The sequence below is a fragment of the Pan troglodytes genome, chromosome 19, assembly GCF_028858775.2.
Source record: "Pan troglodytes isolate AG18354 chromosome 19, NHGRI_mPanTro3-v2.0_pri, whole genome shotgun sequence".
NCBI lineage: Eukaryota > Metazoa > Chordata > Mammalia > Primates > Hominidae > Pan > Pan troglodytes.
The window spans coordinates 92,030,308-92,055,293 of NC_072417.2; the positions used below are offsets into that span (position 1 = coordinate 92,030,308).

The 24,986-nt window shown below is 51.4% G+C and overlaps 1 protein-coding gene and 1 long non-coding RNA gene across 5 annotated transcripts in view; one reads left to right on the plus strand and one right to left on the minus strand.

The window, feature by feature from the left end:
• Positions 1 to 11,321, minus strand: LOC104003022 (uncharacterized). The gene is made up of 3 exons (XR_675535.4): positions 10,626 to 11,321; positions 3,267 to 3,497; positions 1 to 2,877 (listed from the first exon to the last, which is right to left on the minus strand). It is a non-coding gene; the product is annotated as an uncharacterized LOC104003022 (long non-coding RNA).
• The window catches only part of C1QTNF1 (C1q and TNF related 1), a 26,875-nt gene continuing 7,940 nt past the window's right edge, over positions 6,052 to 24,986 (plus strand). The window contains exons 1-3 of one of the 4 annotated variants that reach the window (XM_016933046.4): positions 6,147 to 6,351; positions 7,492 to 7,750; positions 9,076 to 9,187. In XM_016933046.4, coding sequence (XP_016788535.2) covers positions 9,172 to 9,187 — 16 coding nt within the window. In that variant the 5' untranslated portion in view covers positions 6,147 to 6,351; positions 7,492 to 7,750; positions 9,076 to 9,171. Of the gene's footprint in view, positions 6,352 to 6,970; positions 7,751 to 9,075; positions 9,188 to 17,202; positions 17,712 to 24,986 lie in introns of those variants that run through there. The other 3 variants (XM_016933048.4, XM_016933047.4, XM_016933049.4) reach the window with 3 other exon arrangements.

Here is a 24,986-nt window from a genome sequence, read left to right on the forward strand (position 1 = left end):
TAGGGATGGGTAACATAAGAAATATCTGGATCAGTATTCTAATTCAGGGCACATATTGGAATCTGTTAGCAACCCCATATCAGCTTAGTTCCGACAGTTGCCCAGTTGATGGAATGCCTTATTTAATTTATTTGGGATAAAGTATTAATCCATTCTCACACTGCTATAGAGAAATACCCAAGACTGGGTAATTTATAAAGCAACAAGATTTAATGGCTCACGGTTCTGCAGGCTGTACAGGAAGCATGGCAGCATCTGCTTCTGGGGAGGCCTCAGGGAGCTTTTAGTCATGGCCTAAGGCAAAGGGGGAGAGGCCTCTTACATGACAGGAGCAGGAGAAGGAGAGAGAGCGAGGAGGTACCATACACTTTTAAACAACCAGATCTCACGAGAACTCACCCACTATCATGACCGAGGGTGATGGGGCCAAACCATTCATGAGAAACTGCCCCCGTGATCCAGTCACCTCCCATCAGGCGGTACCTCCAACTTTGGGGACTATAATCGGACATGAGATTTGGTGGGGACATAGATGCAAACCATATCAGATAATTTTACTTATTTTGCTTTACTATTGTGGAATATATTCCTGTTGTACTCGTTGTGTAGGAATGCAGAATAAGCTTACTCACCGTTTTCTTAAATTGAACATTTGCCAGTCTTCCAGATATCACCTTTTGTTGGAACTCAGAGTTATGAATGGCCGTCACTATGCTGATGCTTTCTGACTGAGTTCCTCTCTACCCTGAATACAAAAGACCTTAATAGTTAGATGAGAATATCATTACCCCTATTTAGCCTGAAGAAGCTGCAGAAGGGGAATCTTCCTACCTCTACAACCGTTAGGATTAATAGTCCTCTTGTAAAAAGGAGGGGGGAAATACGTCAGAGGCATTGGAAGCAGAGCAACTTTAACTTTAATAGGGGCTGGGTAAAATGATGCTGAGACCTGCTGGGCCACATTCCTGGGAGGTTAAGGCATTTTAACCTCCTGGGATCTGAGATGAGATAGGAGGTCACAAGATACAGGCCACAATGACCCTGCTCATATAACGGGATGCAGTATAAAGGCTGACCAAAACCTGCCAAAACCAAGATGGCGACAAAAGTGACCTCTAGTTGTCCCAACTGCTCATTATATGCTAATTATAATACATTAGCATGCTAAAAAAAAATCTCCCACCAGCACCGTGGCAGTTTACAAAGGCCATGGGAACGTCTGGAAGTTACCCTGTATGGCCTATGACGGGGAGAAACCCTCAATTACAAGAAATTCTTGCCCCTTTCCCAGAAAGCTCATGAATAATCCACCCCTTGTTTAGCATATGATCAAGACATAACCATAAAAATAGCCAACCAGCAGCCTTTGGGGGTGCTCTGCCTATGGAATAGCCATTTTTCTTTTCTTTTCTTTCTTTCTTTTTTTTTTGGCACAGTGTTGTTCTATTGCCCAGGTTGGAGTGCAATGGCGCAATCTTGGCTCTCTGCAACCTCCATCTCCCACGTTCAAGTGATTCTCATGCCACAGCCTTCTGAGTAGCTGGGATTACAGGCATGCTACTTGAATAGGGGCTGGGTAAAATAAGGCTGAGACCTGCTGGGCTGTATTCCTGGGAGGTTAGGCAGGAATAGGGGTAAATAGGGGTAATTATATTTTTAGTAGAGATGGGGGTTCACCATGTTGGCCAGGGTGGTCTTGAACTGATCTCAGGTGGTCCGCCTGTCTCAGCCTCCCGAAGTGTTGGCATTACAGGCGTGAGCCACTGAGTCCGGCCTCCTTTACTCTCTTGATAAACTTGCTTGTATTTTACTCTGTGGACTTATCCCAAATTCTTTCTTGCTCAAGATCTAAGAACCCTCTCTTGGGGTCTGGTTCGGGACCCTTTCCAGTAACAGCTCCACAGACATCATCAGATGGCTTAATTTTGCCAATCTGATGGTAATCAGTGTCTTCTCCTTGCCTGATTACTGTGAGGTTGTATATCTTTTCTTAACACTTTTTGGCCATTTACGTTTCTTTTTCTGTGGATTCCCCATCATCTTTGTGTGTTTTTAGGAATTGATCCATCCCATCCCCATTGATACACGTGCAATGCCAATTTTGTCATAGATCAAGTTTTCATACACACATGGGTCTTTGTTGGGTGGGCCTTCTATCATGTTGAACTAATATACTTGATCACATCTGTTCCAATACCAGTATCTTCATTATTATGTCTTTATAATAAGCCTTCCTATGATGTAGGACAAGTCCCCTCCTACCTCACCCACCTTCAACCTTCTGGGATTTTGAATGGAATTGCTTGGAATCTATAGCTTAATTGAGCGAGAACTGAGTTTTTTTTTTTTTTTAATGATATTGAGTCTTCTATCTAAGACCACGCTTTGCTTTTCCATTTCTTTGGATTTTCTTTAATGCTTTTCAGTAAGGGTTTGTAATTTTCACTTCACAATATAGCTTGGAGATTGTTCCAGATCACATATAGAGAGCTGTTTATTCTCTAAAGAGCTACACGGTGTTCCACTGTGTGGAATTTATTTTACCAGGCCCCTAATGATGTCCTTTGAGGATATCTGTGCTTTTTTTATACTACAGCAATGCTTCAGAGGATATCCTTGAACTTACTTATTTGAGCACCCTTCTAAGTTTATCTGTAGGAGAAACTCCTAGAAGAAAGATTACGGGGTCAAAGGGTATTTGCATTCTGTGAGCGAACACACCCTCCCTTCCAGAGAGGCTGTACTATAAAATCACTTTCCTTAAGGTCAACAAATACAATCAGGCTTTCATTGGATTTTCATTCTCCTTGTCTTCTTTGCATCCTCAGAGACTTCACCATAGACTCCTTTTGGAAATTCTCTTTAGTTTCTGTGGCTCTGCATAAAGGACAAGACATTCTTTATTGAATCATTCATTCATATGTTGACATGCATTTACTCACTCATTTCATAGTTAAGTGCTTGGAACTGGAGAGTCCACCAGGGGGCCCTCCCATCTTATTTATCAAGTAAAATATTGCCTAGTCGATCAGTATATGCCTGTCTCCATGTAACTGAAAGCATTCATTGCCAAAACAGGAGAGTAAATATTCAGAGGTGAGGAAACTGAGGCACAGGGAAATTAAATGGCTTGATAGAGTTGCAAGGCACACGTGTACATGGCCTCAGGGGAGACTTCTGTGGAAAGGCATGGCTTCCTGGAAGAGGGAACGCCCTTACCCTCCTGGTTTTCTGCAGGTGTGAGGACCATAAAGAAACCTATTCACCTGGTGTGTCCTTGCAGCTGCCAGTCCTGATCTCCACCTGTCCCAAGCTGCTCAGAACGTGGCAGCGCCATCCAGGAGCCACGAGCATGGGCCAGTGGCCAGGGAGGCTGGATCTGTCTGCCAAGTTTCCACTTTTCCATCTTAGCAGCTTCTCCGAAGCTCTGTGGAGACTCTCCCCACTCCCACCCCTTGGCAGTGGGACGTCACCATCGGAGCCGGCCGGTCGCTACCCTTGGGAACAGAATTCAAAGTTTGCAATACCAGTCTCTGCCCTTGTGGGATGACTGGGCAGCCCGACCCAAAATAGCTGGGAAAGGCGGGATGTTAGGGCCGCGGTGGGAAAAATCACAGTGCTGCTAATGACATGCTGTGCTTATCTGGAACCGAGTGTCTTGCAGACTTTAACTGAGGTCACATTGCTTTTTCCAGCAATAAGTAAACAGACCCAGCGAGTGGTGGTGACAGGCCCAGGGAGAGAGAAAGAATTACCAAATCGGGGAGGGCACAGAACGTGCTGCCTTCCCTGCCAGGGGTTCCAGGAAATATTTCTTCCCATTCTAGGATCTACCCTTGACTAAGAATATGGGATGATTTGGGAATATTCAGGAAGCCTTTAGGGGTTTTGACCCAGACACCTTGTGTAGATGTGAGCTCCTAGGGAGTTTTAGGATGGGTTTGTGGGGGCTAAGAGAGAGACCTTGGGGAGGGGACTCAGTCTTTCTGGAAGTTGGCTTTGACTTCTGACCCATAATCTCAGGGCTGATGAAATCCCCCAGGCACAGTGGCTGATTTTTATTTTTGATTTCTGTTGTTGTTGCCCAACAGGAAAGGATTTTGCCAAAGGGAAAACACTCTGCCTCTTGTTGCTTGGGGGCACCTAAGGCTGAGAAGGAAGAAAATCAGCCACTCTACAAGGACATCCCTTGCTTGCCAAAGTTTCCATCTTTCCTACTTAAAATTACAAAGCAGAAGTGAAGTTGATGACAAAGAGCATTAGGAACCTGGCATGCTCTCTATTTTGGATTTTTTTTTTTTCATTTTATTGAGGACTAGCTTGTATTCTCTGGGAGCTGGCCTTGTGAGTCTTTGCCCATTGCCTGCTGCCTTGAGTTGTGAGCCATGATGGTGGCACCTAAGACATGTGCTCAGACCTCAACTCCTATTCTTTGGAAGTTCCCATGCCTCCGAGCCTTGAGTCTCACACAAGATCTTGGGAAACCCCAGGCTCTCTTTGTTACCGTTTGATACCACTCCTCCCTATCCCCAGTTTCTGCTTCAAGGAAAATGAGTAATCCCTTTTCTAATCTCCTCCTTCCCTCCTCTTCCCAAGAGGATGGAAGGAAGATTATACTTGTAATAATGGTAGTTGCAATGAACACTGTGTCTGTTCCACCAACCTTTTTATTAATAATGTGAGAAACTACAGGTTCACAATCACTTCTCCAAAATCCCTGAAATGCAAAAAATCTGAAAACTTAGTTTTTCCCTAAAGTTGGCACACACAAATTTGACAGAACAATGTGGCTTGAACTATCCTGAGACTATGGATGCCTTCATCCCACTGCCGAATATTCATGTGTTTAATGAAGGGGCGCTGCCCAAAGCCCACTGGGTAAGATGCTTTGTGGGATATTTGCGTCTGACTCTGAACATATCTGACCTCCTTGGCTCCAGATAAGAGACCCTGGACCTATCTCTGCTTTGTAGATAAGGAAGCTAAGGCCCACTGAAGTTTGGTAGCATCCCCAGGCTGCCTCAAGGTAGGCCAGAGCCGGGAAAAGACCTCCTAGTAGGATGAGCCAGGTGCAGCTGGAAGAGATGACCAGCCTTCAGCTGTCTTTCTAGAACTTTGCACTATATTGGGCCTCTGAGTTCTGTCTCGGAATTGTGTTAAAGATAACTGTTTTCCAGTTCTTCAACACCAAAGCCATCTTGGATGGGGTAAAGAGAAAGAATAAATATTCCATCATCCACAACTTTTTTTTTTTTTTTTGAGATGGGGGTCTTGCTCTGTTGCCCAGGCTGGAATGCAATGCCATGATTAGGGCTCACTGCAGCCTTGACCTCCTGGGCTCAAGGGATCCTCTCACCTCAGCCTCCTGAGTAGCTGGTATTACAGGTGTGTGCTGCCAAGCCCAGCTAATTGTTTTATATTTTGTAGAGACAAGGTCTCACTATGTTGCCCAGGCTGGTTTTAAACTCCTGGGCTCAAGTGATCCTCCCGCCTCAGCCTCCCAAAGTGCTGGGATTACAGGTGTGAGCCACCACACCCAGCCCATCATCTGCATCTCTTTCTCTTTCGAGCTGTGTGTCCCGCTTTGTGAATTCTGGTATCTGCCCAGGACTTTCCTGAGTCTGAGGCTCCCAGGCAGGGCAACAAGAAGCCTTCTCATTGCACTGAGGGATTTCCTAGCTCGTAAGAGTTCTAGAAAGTCCCAGATTCTCTGAAGTATGGACGAAGGTCTCATAAGGGCAGCAAAAAATGCTGTTGTTTTCTCTGGTATCCCTGCACCAAGGGCTATTTGAGGACAGAGTAACTAAGGAAAGGTCAGTCCGTGTGCTAAGCCTTGCTCCTGGTGACTGGGAAACTTCCTCATGTCACTTACAGGAATGGAGACAAGCTTATCTCTGGCTTTTCCTGTATCAATAAGCAACCAGGGATGTAGGTTTTGCCAAGCCTCAGACACGTATGCCAAGAACACAAGCAACCCCTGATCTTCTAAGCCTAGCGGAGGCTGCATCTCTAGTTAGTTAAGTAGTGTTGACTTCATATCCCCATTGTGTCCTCTGAGTTCCCCCTGGGTGCTGGAGGCCTGGCAGCCTTTCTCCCTGTACTCACAGGAGGGGTTGACGCATGCAGTCAGGGCCTCTGTGGAGTGGCTTTTGGGCGCCTCGCCTGCCCGGAAGCCTCCCCTTCTGTTCTCATCTCCATTTGTCCTCAGCTCTACCTGAGTGCTGGCCTCACCCAGCCTGAGGCAAGGCAGTGGGCATTGTGCTTGCACCCTCTTCTTCCTCTCCTTTTTGATTCTTTTCATCTGTCCAGTTGTTGGTGCAGCGGATGGGAGGACACTCCAGGCAGGGAAAGGTGAGGCCTCTTAGTTTTGCTCTGAATGTCCCAACCAGCATCCCCATTTTCGCATCTCCTGTTTGTCCAGGGACAGACCCTCACAGGAGGGATAACAAAACAAAAAAATCCAGCTGCAACATCGAGGTGAGGGGCAGCTCGGAGAGAACAGGGCGGGGCGGGGTGGGGGGAGAAGCAAAAAAGGGGGAATGCTGTTATCATCAGAGCTGGCTTCTTCTCTGGCCAAATCCTTCCCCTACTAGTGATATGGTAAGTTTCCAGAGCAAGCTGGGCTGACGCAGAGTCTAGGGATGGAGACTGGGTCCCAACCAGGGCCGGCTCTGGAGCAGCCTGGATCAGGGATCAGGATGGGAGGGCAGCCTACGGGGCTTGTTCAGAAAAAATATTTGTGTATGACTGAGAAAATGTCAGGTTTTCATATCAAGGAATGAGAGGCCTGATAGAGACTGAGGAGTGCTTCCAGCCATCCTGGGCTCACCACTGTACTCGTGCTGTTCTCTAGAAAATGGAAACCTTCCCGGCAGGGGCTCCTTCCTAACCTTTAGATCACAGCGCTCTCAAGACTCTGAACAAAACAGTGGACCATCACCTTCCAAGGTGATGCGCGCGCGCACACACACACACACACACACACACACATACAGTTTGGCATTTTGTTATAGGGGGTTCACAGATTCCCCCAAACCTGTCTGAGACCCCGATAATGCACAGGGTGTCTCAGGTCTGCCACTGTTTGGAGACCTGACCCCTCGGGGTTGGCCACAGCGGATCTCGGAGACCTTGGGGCTCATCCCTCTGCTACCAAGTGACTAGGAGCGCTCAGCCTTGCTGGGCACCCCCATCCTGCGGGGGGCATTCTCGTCCGGGGCTCGCAGCCCCTCCGCCTCTGGACGGACCTCCAGACTCACGGAATCTGCCCCAGCCCCACTCTCAGCCTGGCGGGCTCCCCAGGGGGCCGGGAGGAGGCGGCCGCTGGATTTCCCTGAGGCGCGGCGCGGGGCACACACGGTTAATCCTCCGCGGCTGCTGTTTGGACGAAAAGCGCCGGGGGTGTTGGAGGCTCCTCGCTGCTCACATCTGGCTGGGCTTCGCTCCTTGCGCGTCTGTCCCACTTTCTTCCCCTCTTCCTTTACTTTCGAGAAACCGCGCTTCCGCTTCTGGTCGCAGAGACCTCGGAGACCGCGCCGGGGAGACAGAGGAGCTGTGGGTGGGGGGGACCTGTGGCTGCTCGTACCGCCCCCCACCCTCCTCTTCTGCACTGTCGTCCTCCGGAAGACCTTTTCCCCTGCTCTGTTTCCTTCACCGAGTCTGTGCATCGCCCCGGACCTGGCCGGGAGGAGGCTTGGCCGGCGGGAGATGCTCTAAGGGCGGCGCGGGAGGAGCGGCCGGCGGGACGGAGGTAGGTGGCCGGGCCGGGGGACCCAGCGCTGCCCCGCCCCATCCTCGTGGCTTCAGCCTGGTGGCCAGGGCGGGGATGGCAGACACCTGGGCCGGGACGGACGGAGAGCGCCGTGGGAGGGGCCGGGTTGGCGGTGGCGGCGCAGGGGCGGAAAGACCCGGGTTTTCGGGGGCAGCCCTGGCGTCTGGCTCTGGCTCAGCCCCCGCCATAGGCGCCTTTGCGCGGGGGTCATGATGGTCCCGGGTCTCCCTGACTGTGGAGGAGCCGGGCTTTTCTGCACGTGGATACTAACGGGAGGAATTGCACCTTCCCCCTAGTTTTTTGTGGGGTGTTTATCTTGTTTCACTGTTCTCTGGTGCCTTTCTGAGGGTGTGGAAGGAAGAGGAATGGTACTAATGCCCGCGGCTGCACCTGGCGGGGATGCCCTCACCCCACTCCTTATCACTGGGACCACCTGACCGCCGGGTCTGTCCAGTCCTGTCTGTGGCCAACCTGGACCTTCACGGAATAGGAAGCGCTGACTTTGGCCCCCCGCATCTGACAGCCTTGGTGTCCTGGAGGGGGTCCAGCTTGGGCAGGAAAAAACGATGTTGCTTCCCCGGGGCCCTCCTGGGAAGCGAAGCTGCCTGTGCCGCTGGGAGTGGCCCCCCGGCCTGGGGCTGGAGCCTCTGAGCCGCCCTGGGGCTTCTGGACCTCGCAGGTGGACCCACCGCCCACCACCCAGCCCTCCAGGGCTTCTCCACCGGTGCAGGTGTGGTCCCCACTGTTAGCCCGGGCCTCGCGGGGCCAATACCCGGGCCACACTCTTCCAGCCCCAGAAAACCAGATTATCTTCTCTGGACCCTCCGCGTGCTTCAGGCACCCTTGGGCCGACTCATCCCTGCTTGGGAGGGAGGGAGGAAGCCGCCCCCCTCTGTGAGGTGTTCCTGACTCTTCTACCCCACCTAGTTTCTAGGAAAGGAGGCAACATGACGTGCTGGGAGCTTTCTGGTCCTGAGCTTTGAACATGAGAAATGCCGTGAGAAACTGTTTTCTCCACCGCTGGCCACTTCACGGCCCCAGGGGAGCATGTGATGTCCTTACAGGCTGCCCGGCCCCTGCTTTTTATAGTGCAGGAAAGTACACACTCCCTGGCAGGCCGTGCAGCCATGAACAGCCACAGATAGACGCACTTGGCTGTGGTGTGTGCTGCAGGGAGCGGGAGGACATAGGAGGACATGCCCCAGCCTCTCCAGCACCTGCCAACCGGGGAGGAGGGAACCAAGACAGGGAGATGGGAGCCGAGGGCTGAGGACAAGCAGAAGCTTCCCCACCCTCCCTCTTAGACCTGCAGAGCTGGAGAGGCCCCTAGAGTCCACCCAACAACAACAGTGGCAATCATCATCACCATCATCATCATCATCACCATCGTCATCATCATCATGATGTCAGCCACAGGTTTGTGTGTCTGCTTCTCACATGGCAGGCGCTCAACATTATATTAATAATTATAATAATTATTATAATAGTTAATTCTCAACACTTCTATCAAGGGAACTCTCACTTGTGGAAAGAGCAGAGCCGCAAAGCTCAAGAGGCTCACGGCTTGCCTGAGGTCTCAGAGACAGGGATGGAGGACTCAAGACTCCAATCTGTGTCTTTATCCCAAGTGCATCATATGCTTCTCTTTTTTTTTGAGACAGAGTTTCGCTTTTGTCATCCAGGCTGGAGTGCAAGGCCAAATCTCGGCTCACTGCAACCTCCGCCTCCCAGATTCAAGTGATTCTCCTGCCTCAGCCTCCCAAGTAGCTGGATTAGAGGTGTGTACCACCACGCCTGGCTAATTTTGTATTTTTAGTAGAGACTGGGTTTCACCCTGTTGGTCAGGCTGGTCTCAAACTCTTGACCTCAAGTGATCCACCCGCTTCAACCTTCCAAAGTGCTGGGATTACAGGGGTGAGCCACCGCGCCTGGCCTCCGGGGCGTATACTTTTAACCTTCCTATCTGGTGTTGGGAACATGGCACTCAGCTCGCCAAGCTGATGCTGGGAACTTCTCTCTCCCAGCTGCTAACAGAGAATGCCCAGGGGCAGGAAGGACACAGGTCTGCTACCCAGGGACTCTCTACTTCTCCTCCCGCCTCCCTCTCCTCCTCTTGTGTTGCCAAGGGTGGTGTCCCCAGTGAGCTCATTCAGGGAGGCAGGAAGCATGGTGCAGGAAGCCCTAGGTGGGCGCTGTGCGGCTACAGGACACCACTGCCCCTCCCAGGCAGGTGCAGCCAGCTGGCGAGGGACGCCCTCCCAAGTAGGAGCAGAGAAAGACCAAGCTGTCCCAGGAAGGCCATGGGTTCCCTCCTTGTTCCTAGGAAGTGACCCCCCTTTTCAGGGCAACCAGGACAACAGAGTGTTTTTGGAACATGCTCCTTTCTGTTCTTCTTCCTGGTGCCTCCCCCCAGCTGTAATTAGCATGACTCATAAACCAACTATTCTGGCATTGAACTTTGCTCATCAAAACAAAGATGAAAAGAATTTCGTAGATACAGTTGTGCGCAGGGACTGGAGCTTCCCATTTGGGTCTTGTCCTCAGGGGTCCCTGTTCCTGGGGTGGGGGGCTGTGGCTGAGGCTCCAGAACCTTAGGGAAGGGGTGGGGGTGACGGACACCAGGAAGGGCAGGAAGAAGGAGCAGGTTACACCATCCCCTGGACGATCCCACCTCTGCCTGACAATCAGTAGCCTCTAGAGATGTTCAAGTGGGGGCACTCCCTCGTGGGCCACAGGTTGCCATTTCCCCTGTTAACCTGCTGAAATTGGCCTGCTGGTGTCAAATGGCACAAGGCAGCTCTCTGGACAGGACCCTGCCATCTCCCTGACCCCTTCATACAGGGCAAGAACTCACCTGCCCACTTTAGAGAGCAGTCTGGAAGAAACAGCGACGTCAGCTCAGCTCAACAATGTGTTTCCTTCAGGCTCTCTTGGGGCAGCCCAGCAAACCGCTCTCATGAGCCAGGGATCCTTGGGGCCCTGTCCTGGGGTCTATGCTGGGGTCCTTGGCCTGGAAGGGCCAGTCCTGAGCTTAAGCAGGGACGTGCAGGAGCAGGACATGCTCACTCCTTTCCTCCTTCCCGAGCCCCGCAGTGAGATGCTCCAACTGCTGCCGCTGCAGCCTCTAGTTCTCCGGGAGAGGCATGCGGTGTGAGCAGGAAGGGAGGGGCTTCGGAGCCATGTGGGAAGGATCTTTATCTCTGGGTCCTTGTCAAGGTCACGGCTGTGTGACACTTGTGCTGGGGTGATATGAGTGGCTCTTGGCAAATCAGCACCCCTCCAGCTGCCTGTTCTTGCCTACACTTGATTTCCAGAGCTGGGCTTGGCATCTGAATGTGGTTCAAAGGGGGATGGTCTCCAGCAGGGGCACGGGGACCCCCACAGTCCCCACTGTACACCAGGGCACTGCTATCTTGCCTCTGAGGCCCCCTGGATCTAAGCCGTTCTCCAGCTTCAGATGGGGCTGGCACAGACTGCAGGCCCCTCCCCGGGCCCCCATCCTGTCCAGGACGGCCGTCGGGACGGCTGTGGCCGGGCTGGTGTCTGCCCATCTCCCTGGCTCCTGTAGGAATTTTCCTTGACACGAGACAGAGTAGAGCAGGAGACGGCAGGCAGGGAGGCAGGAGTCGAGGGGAGGAGGAGAAGAGGCAGACGGGCAGGCGGGGCATGGGGAAGTCAAGTTCTTGGTGCCCTGTGCTGGGTCAAATGTTGTTCTTGGCCACGGCTAAAGCCACACTTGGTGGAATGCCCCAAACCCTATGCTTTGGGTTGTACCCATCCCCCTCAGCAAGACATCTGGATAACAGCCACCCTCTGCCCCGGGGAGCAGGGAAGCTGCTGGGAAAGCTGCCAGCCCTGGGTGGGTTCGAGGCAGATGTAGGTCAGAAGGCGGGCAGGGCCCCCCGACTCTGCCCACAGGTTCCTGGGGCCAGTCTTCAGAGCTGGGGACAGAGGTGTGTTCAGAAAACGCTTAGACCCATTCTCCTTGTAAAGAATCTAAAGTGAGAGATGGAAGTATCTGGGTGGGTTAGGGGGTGACCACAGGTCTCTTGCGTCTTCTGGCATTCAGGGGAGCCCCCTCCTCCATGAAAGGATATCAATGAGGGCAAGGCCCACGGTCCTGTGGGTCCCCCCCGTGTGGTGCGTGAACTTAGGTTCCTTTGCAACCCAGAGCTCAGGCCTGCTTCTGCCCATTAGAGGGCACTGGTCGGGAGAGAAAAATCATCTGTACCCCAGCACATGGGTCTTTTCCTCCCTTCTTCAGAGCTTGCCAGCATGCTGGTGTCTCTTCACCCTACAAAAGCAGTGCCCTAAAAATGCACATCCGATGGGCCACACTGCCCAAGCCCCTCACATTTTAAGGTGTGTGTGTGTGTGTGTGTGTGTGTGTGTGTGTGCGTGCACGCGCGGATATTCCTGGCGATCCTGTGCCTAAATCCAAAGGAATTAAACTCCGGTGGTGTATTTTAAGATGCTAGCAGGCTGGCACCAGGGATATCTTAGCACATTGCATCAAGGAAGATGGTTACAGGTTTCCCTGTACCCCATACCATACCTGGCATGTAGTGGGCACTCGGTAATCCTCTGTTGAACGATGAATGCAAGGGCTCAGCTGCTGGATACAGTCCTCGAAGCCAAAGGCTGCTGCAGCAGTTCCACCTATAAACAAGTAAGCAAATTGGTGGGCACCGTAACCCTGAGCCCAGCGGGCGGGAACGGTTGCTGCACCATGGCTTGGGAGGAGGAGGAGCCTATGCTCTCTGGCATCTTTCTGGCCACCCCTCGGGGTGAAGTGTAATGTGCTTTGCTGTCGGACACACCTAGGTCTAATCTGAGCTCCAGCACCTCCCCACTGTGGAACCTGGGGCAAGCGGCTCCATCGCTCTGAGGCTGTTTGCGCATTCTAAGGATCAGGTATTCTAAGGGTTAGGCATTCTAAGGATCGAGCTTTCTAAGGATCAAGCTCAGTGGTGTAGGGAAGGCACCATGGCCAGAGCCTGGCTCTCAGTGGTGGCTTTTCAGGGGTAGCGGGGCTTTGTCAGAAGGAATCTCTGATAAACATTGGGCTACTCCTGGGTCCAGAAACATGCTGGCCATTGCACATCACGCACAGGATGGGCTGCAGGACGGGGCTCTGTTTCCTTCTGTTTCACGGCTGCAGGCCACCGGCCCTACTCAGGCAGCCTCCTTCAACAGCAAGGGCCAAAGACGAACAAAGCCCCTCACTGCTAGGAAACGGGTTCTCTCTGGCTCGCCTAATTCCAGCCTGGATGAAATGCCACCCTGCTGGGCTCCCTACCACCTGTGCCGTTCCTGGTCCTAACACATCCCATACCATAGCTGCCAGGGACTCTACTGCCCAAGGGAAGGGGCATCTTGTTCCATTCGTCCCAAGAATCCAGCTCCCTGCCGGGTACGTAGTAGACACTCAATAAACACCTGTTGAACAAATGAGCAAAAGAGCGTGAGACTTCAGCACTAGGTCAACTTGTATTCCCCGTGGTTCCGCTTGAGCCTTAAATGATGCAATATAACAAGCTCTCTTTTCTCCCCATCCTACTCTTCTATGCATCTAGTCGAGTTTCCTGGAATAAACAAAATGCTCCCTTAGTCCCCAGGGTGGGGCTTATTTGTCATTTTTCTAGTGGAAAATAATGTGTACTTACTGTGAAAAAGGACGTGACTGTTACAGGGGAAAGAAACAGAGAGGCCAAAATAAGAAAATCGTAAGCATCTGTATTTTCATCACTGCAGATAATTGCTGTTGGCAGCCCGGTGGGTGGCCTTTGGGTCTTTGTGGTTTTGTGTGTGTGTGTGTGTGTGTGTGTGTATGTGTATGTGTGTGCCTGTATGTGCGTGTGTTTGGGTCTGCATGTTTTCAATCTGCATTTTCAAAACTCATTACTGCTTTACAAACTTTCTCTCTCTTTCTTTTCTTTCTTTCTTTCTTTCTTTCTCTTTTTCTTTCTTTCCTCTCTTTCTCTCTCTCTTTTCCTTCCTTCCTTCCTTTCTTTTTCTTTTCTTTTCTTTTTCTTTTTTGAGACAGAGTCTTGCTATGTTGTCCGGGCTGGAGGGCAGTGGCGTGATCTCAGCTCACTGCAATCTCCATCTCCTGGGTTCAAGCAATTCTCCTGCCTCAGCCTTCCGAGTAGCTGGGATTATAGGCACGCGCCACCACACCCAGCTAATTTTTGTACTTTTTAGTAGAGACGGGGTTTTACCATGTTGGCCAGGATGATATTGAACTCCTGACCTCAAGTGATCCGCCTGCCTCGGCCTCCCAAAGTGCTGGGATTACAGGCGTGAGCTACTGTGCCCGGCCCAAACATCTTTCCATGTCAGTAAATATTCACCTATTTACAGAGACGCCTAACTGGTGCTGCTGGCTGCTCCCCAGTCCCTCCATATTATTTCTTTTCTTTTTTTTTTTTTGAGATGGAGTCTTGCACTGTCGCTCAGGCTGGAGTGCAGTGGCATGATCTTGGCTCACTGGAAGCTCCACCTCCCAGGTTCATGCCATTCTCCTGCCTCAGCCTCCCAAGTAGCTGGGACTACAGGCGTCTGCCACCACGCCTGGCTAATTTTTTGTATTTTTAGTAGAGACAGGGTTTCACCATGTTAGCCAGGATGGTCTCCATCTCCTGACCTTGTGATCTGCCCGCCTCGGCCTCCCAAAGTGATGAGATTACAGGCGTGAGCCACCGTGCCCAGCCCATATTATTTCTTTAAATGTCTTTAGAAAGAACGCGTTTACTGGTCTACCACAATCCCCATCCCTCCCTATTGCTGATTTCACCACTCTCATCAACCACCTTGTTTTTCTAGTTTCCATCATATGGATGGATGCACTGTAAATTTTTTGTTTTTTTTTTTTGAGATGGAGTTTCACTCTGTCACCCAGGCTGGAGTGCAGTGGTGCTATTTTACCTCACTGCATCCTCGCCTCCCAGGTTCAAGCAATTCTCCTGCCTCAGCCTCCCGAGTAGCTGGGATTACAGGCATGTGCCATGCCTGGCTAAATTTTGTATTTTTAGTAGAGACAAAGTTTCACCATGTCGGCCAGGCTGGTCTTGAACTCCTGACCTCAGGTGATCTGCCTGCCTCAGTCTCCCAAAGTGCTGGGATTACAGGCGTGAGCCACTGCACCCAGCCATGTATTTCATTAGACTGTGTTCCCGGACATGTAGGTGGTTTGTAACCTTGGTGAATGGAGGCAGTGGTTTCATCTCTTTGAAGCAATAGACTTTCTGAGTGCAGATAAGAGGAGCGTTTCTAGGGAAGATGGCTACATGGCCACACCAGGAGTCAGCATTCTGGTGACAGTGATGTACCTTGGATCTCTGTGTCCCCAGCTGGAGTTAGAGAGAGATTTGGACAGGCTTGTGGCTGAGGCATGTCATCTTTGGACGATGGCTCTGTACTTGGGATTGATTGAAGGTGAGGAGAGCATTGGAGCCCTGTTGAGAGTTAGACACCGGATGCTGGTGATGCCTGAGAAATGAGATGGGGCTCCCATTTCCCAGGGGCTTGGAGTCTTGGGGACAGGACGAGGAAACCAAGGACTGTAGAACGGTTCGTCCGGATGCTGGGGGAGGGGCACCTACAGCACACCCGGGTCTGGGCAACTTCCTGGAGGAGGTGGCCTCAGGCTGAGCTCTGGAGAATACACGGATGGAGAAGGTGGAGGAGAAACAGGCATCCAGACAGAGGAAAGAGCGGGTGCCAGAGGACGAGACCTCAAGTGTGATCTGTTAGGGACTGAGTAGCTCCAGGGAGCTGGACTGAAAGGGACTCATGCGGGGTGGGGAAGGGCCAGATGGAAACGCTCAGGGCTTACTCCCTCCTTTACTGGCATAGGAAGCCCTTGGAGCCAGGGGTGGCATTCAGATTTGCGTTTTTCAGAGCTGCCTCTGGAAGCAGTGTGGGAGACAGATGGGAGGCAGAAAACCAGCCAGGGCTGGGGAAGAAGTGATGGAGAGGAGAGGAGACCTGCAGGGGGCTGGCGATGGATGAGATGTGGCGGGTGCAAGGAAGGTGGCATCCAAGTGGCTTGCAGGCTTCTGGCCCGGGACCCCGCGTGATGGCATGCATAGCTTTCACCAAGCTGCAAGCCACAGGAGGAGAAGCTAATGTGGTAAGGACAGGGGAGAAGGATATGAGTTAATTGGGGGCTTAAAAGCCTTAGGGCAGAGCAGCCTGGTGCGGTGGCTCACATCTGTAATCCCAGCACTTTAGGAGGCCGAGGCGGGTGGATGGCTTTGAGGTTAGGAGTTCGAGACCAGCCTGACAAACATGGCGAAACCCCGTCTCTACTAAAAATACAAAAATTAGCTGGGCGTGGTGGCAGGCACCTGTAATCCCAGCTACTTCGGAGGCTGAGGCAGGAGAATTGCTTGAACCCGGGAGGCGGAGGTTGCAGTGAGCCAAGATTGTGCCATTGTACTCCTGCCTGGGTGACAAGAGCAAAACTCCGTCTCAAAAAAAAAAAAAAGTCTTAGCGCAGAGCAAAGAGGAGGTGTTCAGCAGATGATTGCATATGTGGGTCTAGACCAGCGCTGCCCAGCAGAACCTTCAGCTGTGGTGCAAGGTGCTAAGAGCTGTGCTGTCTAGTATGGCAGCTGCTAGTCACGTGAGCACTTAAAATGTGGCTCCTTGGCCGAGAACTGGATGTTTCATTTTGTTTAACTGACATAGCTCCATGTGGCTCGTAGCCACTGTACTGACTTAAACATTTGCAAGCCCAGGTCTCAGCAGCCAGGTCAGTGGTGGGGACATGGAATGGGGCATTGTCAGCTGAAGATGTGGTGTGGACCAGGACAGGCAGAAAGAGGTCAGGCACGGTGGCTTCACGCTGATAATCCTACCCGCTTTGGGAGGCCAAGGCTGGAGGATTGCTTGAGACCAGCCTGGGAAACATAGTGAGACCCTGTCTCTAAAAAAAAATTGTTTTTTTTAATTAGCTGGGTGTGGTGGCATGTGCTTGTAGTTCCAGCTACCCAGGAGGCTGAGATGGGAGGATCACTTGGGTCCAAGGGTTTGAAGCTGCAGTGAGCCATGACTGTACCACTGCACTCCAGCCTGGGTGACAGAAGGAGACCCTGTCTCCTAAATAAATAAATAAATAAATAAATGTAGAATTAGGAGCAAGAGGAGCTGAGAGCTGAGGAACAGCCTGGGAGAGCACCTGTCTTTGGGGGTTGATCAGGAAGGCTAAACACTGGGATTCAGTGTGGGCCAAACCCCATGGCTGAAGAAGAGGGCAGTCGACATTGGCAGATGCTTACAGTGCGCACGAAAGAGGAATGCAGAAGGGTGTTGGGTGCCACGAGGGTCGTGGGTGATCGTAGCCAAGCAGTCGGGGCGGGGCCAGCAGGAGGAGGGCCAGTGGGATGCTGTGCTGATTATATTCCTGACCTAGAAGCCCCAGGCTGGGGATAAAGCCCTGTCTTATGCCAGGCTTCCTCAGGAGCTGCCTGGAAAATGCTGGGGCTTGTCCAGGCCCCAGACAACCAAATACGTTTGTGCTGCTTGTAAAGGGCTGGGTGCGAAGGGGCACCAGGCCATAGAATTCCCAGGTTCTTTCCTCCCTCTGTTTTGGGAGCGGTCAGTCCCCGAGGGCGTCCCCGCTGCTGGTGCTAGGGAAGTGGGCGGCGGGCCAGGCCACCTGCAGAGTGGGCTCAGGACAGCTGTTGGTGCCTCTTCTCTCTCACACGGTTCTCAAAGCAGGGGCAAGCCTGCCGCCCGAGGCCTTCCAGCTGGGAGGTGAGCTGAGGACAGCTGCTCTACTCAAGGAAATCTTTGTTTCCACTGGGACGGAATCGGAGCTCTGGAGGCTGGGCTGGCCAAGCGCCCCGAAGGCCCGATGCCTGACGGCTCATGCGGCCTCCTTGTTTGCAGGGCCTGGGCAAAAATTTACACTGAGTCCCACTCTTCGCTCCAGGTGAGTCCTTCCTGGTGAAGGTGCAGTTGCTCCAAGATGGGAAAGTAGATGCTTTAGGATGGGAGAATTCTTGGCCTATCTTCGCTTCACTTTTTTGTCCCAAGCCAGACCTCATTCCCCTCCAGGGAAGAGGAAACCATTGCTAATTAACTAGCAAGGAGCCCTGGAAGAGTCTGTATTCATCCCTGGACTTGGGCTTTGGAAGTAACCAAATAAACACCTAAGCCTTAAAAACAAACCCTCCTTCTGCAAGACAGAGGGCAGCTTTTTGGAAACAGGAGAGAGGGAGATTGAGAGAGGAGATAGGCTCCAGGACCCCAGCATCTCTCAGGAAAAGGGGCGGCTCGGCTCCATCTGGCGAGAATTCCTTCCATAAGGGACCCCATCCACCACGAGGTTGAGGGAAAGAGGGAGAGTCTGAGACCAGTGGGGGCAGTGCAGTTAGAGCAGGGAATATTAGCTAGTAAATGGGCTTCTAGAAGAGGTAAACACACATCACTCATCAAATGGGAGCCACTCTGCCCGCCTTCTGCCCATCACTGGAGGAGTTTGGTCATTGGGCAATTAATGTGACGAATGAATGGCTTCTGGCGGGGAGGAAAGGGCTATGAGCAGATGTCACCTGTCAGAAGGACACCCCAACGTGGCACCTTCCTCTTTCTTGGCACCCCAGTACCTGAATCCTCTTGCAGCAACAGGAGAGCTCTAAGCTTCTCAACAGGAGAATTCTACCAGACGTCAGAGCCGAAGGGGAGTGGACTCAGGGCTTCTCTTCTGGTTGGGAGGATTCTGGGGATGTTCCAAAGGTGGCTGGAGGGGGTGGCACGAAGGGGTGGTGATGGCTAAGGGGCCGTTGAGGCTGTGTAGAAACCAGGAGTGTTTGGGTTCTGGGCTGAATCGTATTTTTTTTTTTTTTTGAGACAGTCTCACTTTGTTGCCCAGGTTGGAGTGCAGTGATGCGATCTCAGCTCACTGCAACCTCTGCCTCCTGGGTTCAAGCGATTCTCCTGTCTTAGCCTCCTGAGTAGCTGGGATTACAGACACACACCACTGCACCCAGCTAATTTTTGTATTTTTAGTAGAGACAGGGTTTTACCATGTTGGCCAGGCTGGCCTCGAGCTCTTGGCCTCAAGTGATCTGCCCACCTCAGCCTCCCAAAGTGCTGGGATTATAGGCGTGAGCCACCATACCTGGCCTGAATCCAATTCTTGAACTGGACACCACTAGATGTGAGATAAAGTCCTATCTTACGCCAAGTTTCCTTGGGAGATGAATGTAAACTGGGGGCGGGGGCAATGTCTAGACCCTGGAAAAGGCAGACGAAGATGCTTGTCTTGGGTGGACTGAGGTCTGGGGGACAGCGGAGCCCCTGGAGGGCATCTGATACAGGCACAGGGCAGGAGGGAGAGTTGACCTTTAGGATCTATTCAAGCAGGCTGGGGACGGATGAGATGCGGGTGCATGACAGGAAAGGGTCTAAACGCCTCTCGGATTTCTGGCCTGCTGTTTGTTCACAGTTACTGCTTCCTCCCTGATGACTTCATTTTAATCTAGAACAGAGCTGTCCAACAGAACTTTCTGCAATGATTGAAATGTTCTATTCTATACTTTCCACATGGTAACCACTAGCTACATGTGGCTTTTTATTTTTATGTTTTGAGAGAGGGTCTTGCCCTGTTGCCCAGGCTAGGGCACAGTGGCGCAGTCGTGGCTCACTGCAGCCTCAACCCCCTGAGATCAACCAGTCCTCTTGCCTCAGCCTCCAGAGTAGCTGGGACTACAGGTGCACACCACCATGCCTGGCTAATCTTTGCATTTTTTGTAGAGATGGGGTCTCGATATATTGCCTGGGCTGGTCTTGAACTCCTGGGCTCAGGCAATCCTCCCACCTTGGCCTCCCAAGGTGCTGAGATTACAGACATGAACCACTGTGCCCAGCCTACATGTATTAATAGTTATTGAATGCTTGAAATGTGGCTAGTGTAGCTGAAGAACTGAATTTTGAATTTTCTTTCGTTTTAATTAATTTAAATTTAAATAGCCACACATAGCAGCCACTGTACCGGACAGCACAGTTCTAGAATGTTACCCACTTAGCATTTTAATTCAACATGTGTTGTTCTGTCTTGAGCTATAATTGGGTACGTGTCTGTTTCCTTCACTAGCCTGTTATATTCTTGAGGTCAGGGAATAGATTTAATTCCTGGTTGAATCACTTCCTCCCAAGCTCTTGCACAATGCCATGCAAATCATGGGCATTCAGTAAACCCAGCCTGTGTTAGATGGTCAGCTGAGAGGGCAGCTTGGACATGTCTGCCAAAGCTCCTTCCAATTCAAGGAGATTATAGGCTTCTTGCCTCTCAGAACAGCTGCTCACCTGATGAGGATTAAAGAAAAAGGAAAACAGTGTTTACAGAATGCTTTTGTCAAAAGGCCCTGCGCTGGGTGGAGCATCAGGACAAAACCCAGGCACACAGTCCCAGAGCTTCAGGGGTCCGCTGTCAGCACACAAGCATGAGAGCACGGAGGTGAGACAAAAATATAACAGGACCCACTTATTTGTTTATTTATTCACCAAGCCCAGCTAATTTTTGTATTTTTTTTTTTTTTTTTTTTTGAGATGGAGTCTTGCTCTGTCGCCAGGCTGGAGTGCAGTGGCATGATCTCGGCTTAGCACAACCTCCGACTCCCTGGTTCAAGCGATTCTCCTGCCTCAGCCTCCCAAGTAGCTGGGACTACAGGCACGTGCCACCACGCCCAGCTAATTTTTGTATTTTTAGTAGAGCCAGGGTTTCACCATGTTGGCTAGGATGGTCTCCGATCTCCCGACCTCGTGATCCACCCGCCTCGGCCTCCCAAAGTGCTGGGATTACAGGTGTGAGCCACTGTGCCCGGCCAATTTTGGTATTTTTACTAGAGACAGGGTTTTGCCATGTTGGCCAGGCTGGTCTCAAACCCCTGACTTCAAGTGATCCACCCTCCTCGGCCTCCTAAAGTGCTGGGATTACAGGCGTGAGCCACTGCGCCCAGCCAAAAGGCCCAATTTGAAACAAATATAAGGAATGGTGAACTTGCATGTGACTACTGTCTCCTTAAAGGACCTACCACAGAGCTAAGAGGCCTGTGGAGGGATAAAAATTATTATTATTATTATTTTATTATTATTATTACCACAGGGTCTCACTCTGTCACCCAGGCTAGAGTGCAGTGATGCGATCATGGCTTACTGCAGCCTTGACCTCCTGGACTCACGTGATCCTCCTACCTCAGTCTCTTGAGCAGCTGCTGGGACTACAGGCGAACACCACCATGCCTGGCTAATTTTTGTGTTTTTGGTAGAGATGGGGCTTCACCATGTTGTCCAGGCTGGTCTTGAATTCCTAGGCTCAAGCAATCTACCCACCTTGGCCTCCCAAAGTGCTGGGATGATGGGTGTGAGCCACCACAAGCAAACAAGGGATACAATTTTTTTCTTTTTCTTTTTTTTTTTGAGACGGAGTCTCACTCTGTTGCTCAGGCTGGAGTGCAGTGGCGCGATCTTGGCTCACCACAACCTCCGCCTCCTGAGTTCAAGCAATTCTCCTGCCTCAGCCTCCCAAGTAGCTGGGACTACAGGTTCACCCCACCACGCCCAGCTAATTTTTGTATTTTTAGTAGAGACGGGGTTTCACCATGTTGGCCAGGCTGGTCTTGAACTCCTGACCTCAGGTGATCCACCTGCCTTGGCCTCCCAAAGTGTTGGGATTACAGGCGTGAGCCACCGCGCCCGGCCGGGATACAAATTATTCACAAGGATGTGTCCTCAGGCTTCCTGTCCTCCTCTACGTCCTGCGTGTAGCCTGGTTTCTCTTTTCCGGCCTCCCTCCTCCTGTAAAGGGGGATGTGTTCTTGTTGGGGAGAAGGTCAGGTGTAGGTGGATGATGTGGGGTTGAGGAAGGGACGCCGAAGAGTGGCTAGTCCTCAGGGACATGGAGGGAAGGAAAATGGTCGCCGAATTACCATGGAAATTGGCTCATATTTGCAGGATTTGGGAAAGGCAAGTAAAGAGCTTGAGTCATGCTGGAACTGTCTTCAGTTGCCTTGCCTGCGATGAGGCCTGGAGACTGGGCCACGTGGATCTGGATTCACGCAGGTTTCACGCCACTGGCCAAGATGTGCTCAGGGCACTTCCCTGGAACTGCCTAACACGTTCTTCCAGATAACCTTGCTGGGACACAGCCTCCCCACTGTAGGGGGATTTTTGCTGGAAATCACTAACAGTGATCTGGAGCCAAGTTTGGTTAGATGTTGGGCAATGCTGTTTTTGCCCAAAAGTGACTAAAATGATCATAATGTTATGACGCTGGCTTTGCTGTGGGATTTGGTAAAATGCTTCTTAAGATCTTTTCAGGAAGGAAAGATTTCAACCTGGGTTTGCTCTGACTCCGAACAGCAGGCTTTTGAGGAGAGCCACCACCGCCAAAGTGGCCTTGTCCCTACCAGCCTGAGCCTGGGGCTCTCTGCTGGGGTTTCCCAGCCCCACCCCACCCCAGTGACAGCATCATTCCTAACCCAGCTGCATCCTGGACCCCGTCTCTTCTGACCAAGGTGTGGAAAATCCCTTTGCTAGACTAGAAAGAGATAGACCAACATAAAAACAAATGCCGGTGCTTAGCTAGGGGCAATTTTGCCCCTGAGGAACAGGCATATTACCATGTTTGGAGACATTTTTTGTTGTCATAACTAGAGGTAGTGGTGCTAATGGCATCTGGTGGGGACAGTCCAGGGTTACTGCTAAGCATCCTACAGCACACAGGCTAGCCCCCCACCACAGGGGATTATCTAGGCCCAAACCTCAATGGTGCCAGGGTTGGCTGGGCGCGGTGGCAAACGCCCGTAATCCCAGCACTTTGGGAGGCCGAGGCAGATGGATCACCTGAGGTCAGGAGTAGTTCAAGACCAGCCTGGCCAACATGGCGAAACCCTGTCTCTACTAAAAATACAAAAATTAGCCAGGTGTGGAGGCACACGCATATAATCTCAGTTACTAGGGAGACTGAGGCAGGAGAATAACTTGAACCTGGGAGGCGGAGGTTGCAGTGAGCCGAGATCGCGCCACTTCACTCCAGCCTGGGTGACAGAGCGAGACTCTGTCTCAAAATAAAACAAAACAAAAAAACCCAGCAATCCCTCAATGGTGCCAGGGTTGAGAAACCACAGAGTAGAATAATCCAAGGTAGCTTTTTAATGCCTTTTGTAGTTACATTCCAACCTCTCTTAAATAAATATGTGTGTGTGTATATATATATGTCAATATGTATATATGTATATATATGTAAACATGTGTATGTGTATATATAAAATTTGGGATTCAGGAAAAAATAAAGAAAGGAAAATCTCTTTTCCTTTTAACTGGTACAAGTTTGCCACTTAAAAGGAAAAAACAGAATAATTATTAAGGCGCCAAGGAGAAACAGAGGAAATACAGAAATAGAGAAATAAACAAATTTAGAGAATTCAGTCTGACAAATATTTGCTGAGCACCAGTGATTCAGGGTGCTGCAGGACGCTTGGCTAGGGGACGTCCTAGCCCTGGAGGAGGTCACCCACGGTCTGCTGAGTAGACTGTCATAGGCTAGACAAACTCTCTGCAGTAGGAGACAATAGGAAAAACAAAATTATGGCGCCCGCCCATAATCCCAGCACTTTGGGAGGCCAAGGCAGGTGAATCGCTTGAGCTCAGGAGTTTGAGACCAGCCGGGGAAACACGGTGAATCCGTGTCTTTACGAAAAAACAACAAAAAAAATTAGCTGGGCGTGGTGGCGCATACCTGTAGTCCCAGCTGCTTGAGAGGTTGAGGTGGACAGATGGCCTGAGCCGGGAGGGTTGAGGCTGCAGGGAGGCAGAGTGAGACCCTGTATCAAAAAAGAAAACTAAGACCGAGGATGGAGAAATTTTCCCAGTTGAGGGGCCTGGGAAGGCTTCAGGAAGACTATGAGACCTTGAGTTGGGTGTTGAAGACAAGGCGGGCAGGATTTTATTGTCATCTGTTGTCAGCCTGTCTGAGTCCAAATGCAGCCACCCTGTCTGAGTTCAAATGCAGCCACCCTGCTCAAAAATCAGTCTTGGCCCGGCGTGGAGGATCACGCCTGTAATCCCAGCACTTTGGGAGGCTGAGGTGGGCAGATCACTTGAGCCCAGGAGTTTGAGACCAGCCTGGGCAACATGGGGAAAATTTGTCTCTACAAAAAAAAAAAAAAAAAAAAAAAAAAAAATTAGCTGGGTGTGGTAGTGCATACCTGCAGTCCCTTCTACTTGTGAGGCTGAGGTGGGAGGATGGCTCAAGTCCAGGAGGCAGAGGCTGCAGTGAGCCGAGATTGCACCACTGCACTCACTCACAGAGTGAGATCCTGTCAAAAAAAAAAAAATCAGAATTTTAGGCTAATTAGCTTCTCCAAGTCTCTGTTTCCTCATTTACAAATTTGGTACAGTCATGAATGTATATTGTCTCCCTAGAGGATTAATTGTGGGGCCATCCGTGATGGGATAAAAATTATTAATGAGGAAGTGTTCTCAAACCTAACCAGATGGATGGCTGGAGAGAGAACTTAGATGTGTATTTTATAAATTACCATGTGCACATACACCCTTTTTTTGGCAAGTGGTGGGAGGTATCAGAGATTCTGGGTGGGGGCTGTGGCCTAAGCAGCTCCTTGGTCATTGGGACGGTCTCTGGGCCCTGACGCATGGGAGGGACAGCTGGCTGGTAGGACACTTGGAGGTGGGGGCTCCAGCTAAGCCACTGCAGAGATGGGGCGTGGGCCATGCAGGGCGGTGAAGACTGGGTGTAGGTATGTGTGACAGGGGAGGAGAGAGGTTCGGGGGGGCCAGCCTTGCTCTCCTCACTGTCACCTCGGAGGCTCTATCAGGAGAGCCCTGGACTCCAGATCTTCCCCTGCAATGTTGACTTGGCGTGAGGGCTCTGCGGGGAGCCCTTCAGACTTCACTCAAGAGCCCACTAAAGTCCTGGGCCGTGGCTCATGCCTGGAATCCCAGCACCTCGGGAGGCCGAGGTGGGTGGATCACTTGAGGTCAGAAGTTCCAGACCAGCCTGGCCAACGTGGTGAAACCCCGTCTCTACTAAAAATACAAAAATTAGCTGGGCGTGGTGGCGCATGCTTGTAATCCCAGCTGCTTGGGAGGCTGAGGCAGGAGAATCACTTGAACCCAGGAGGCGGAGTGAGCCGAGATCACACTGCTGCACTCCAGCCTGGGTGACAGAGCAAGACTCCAT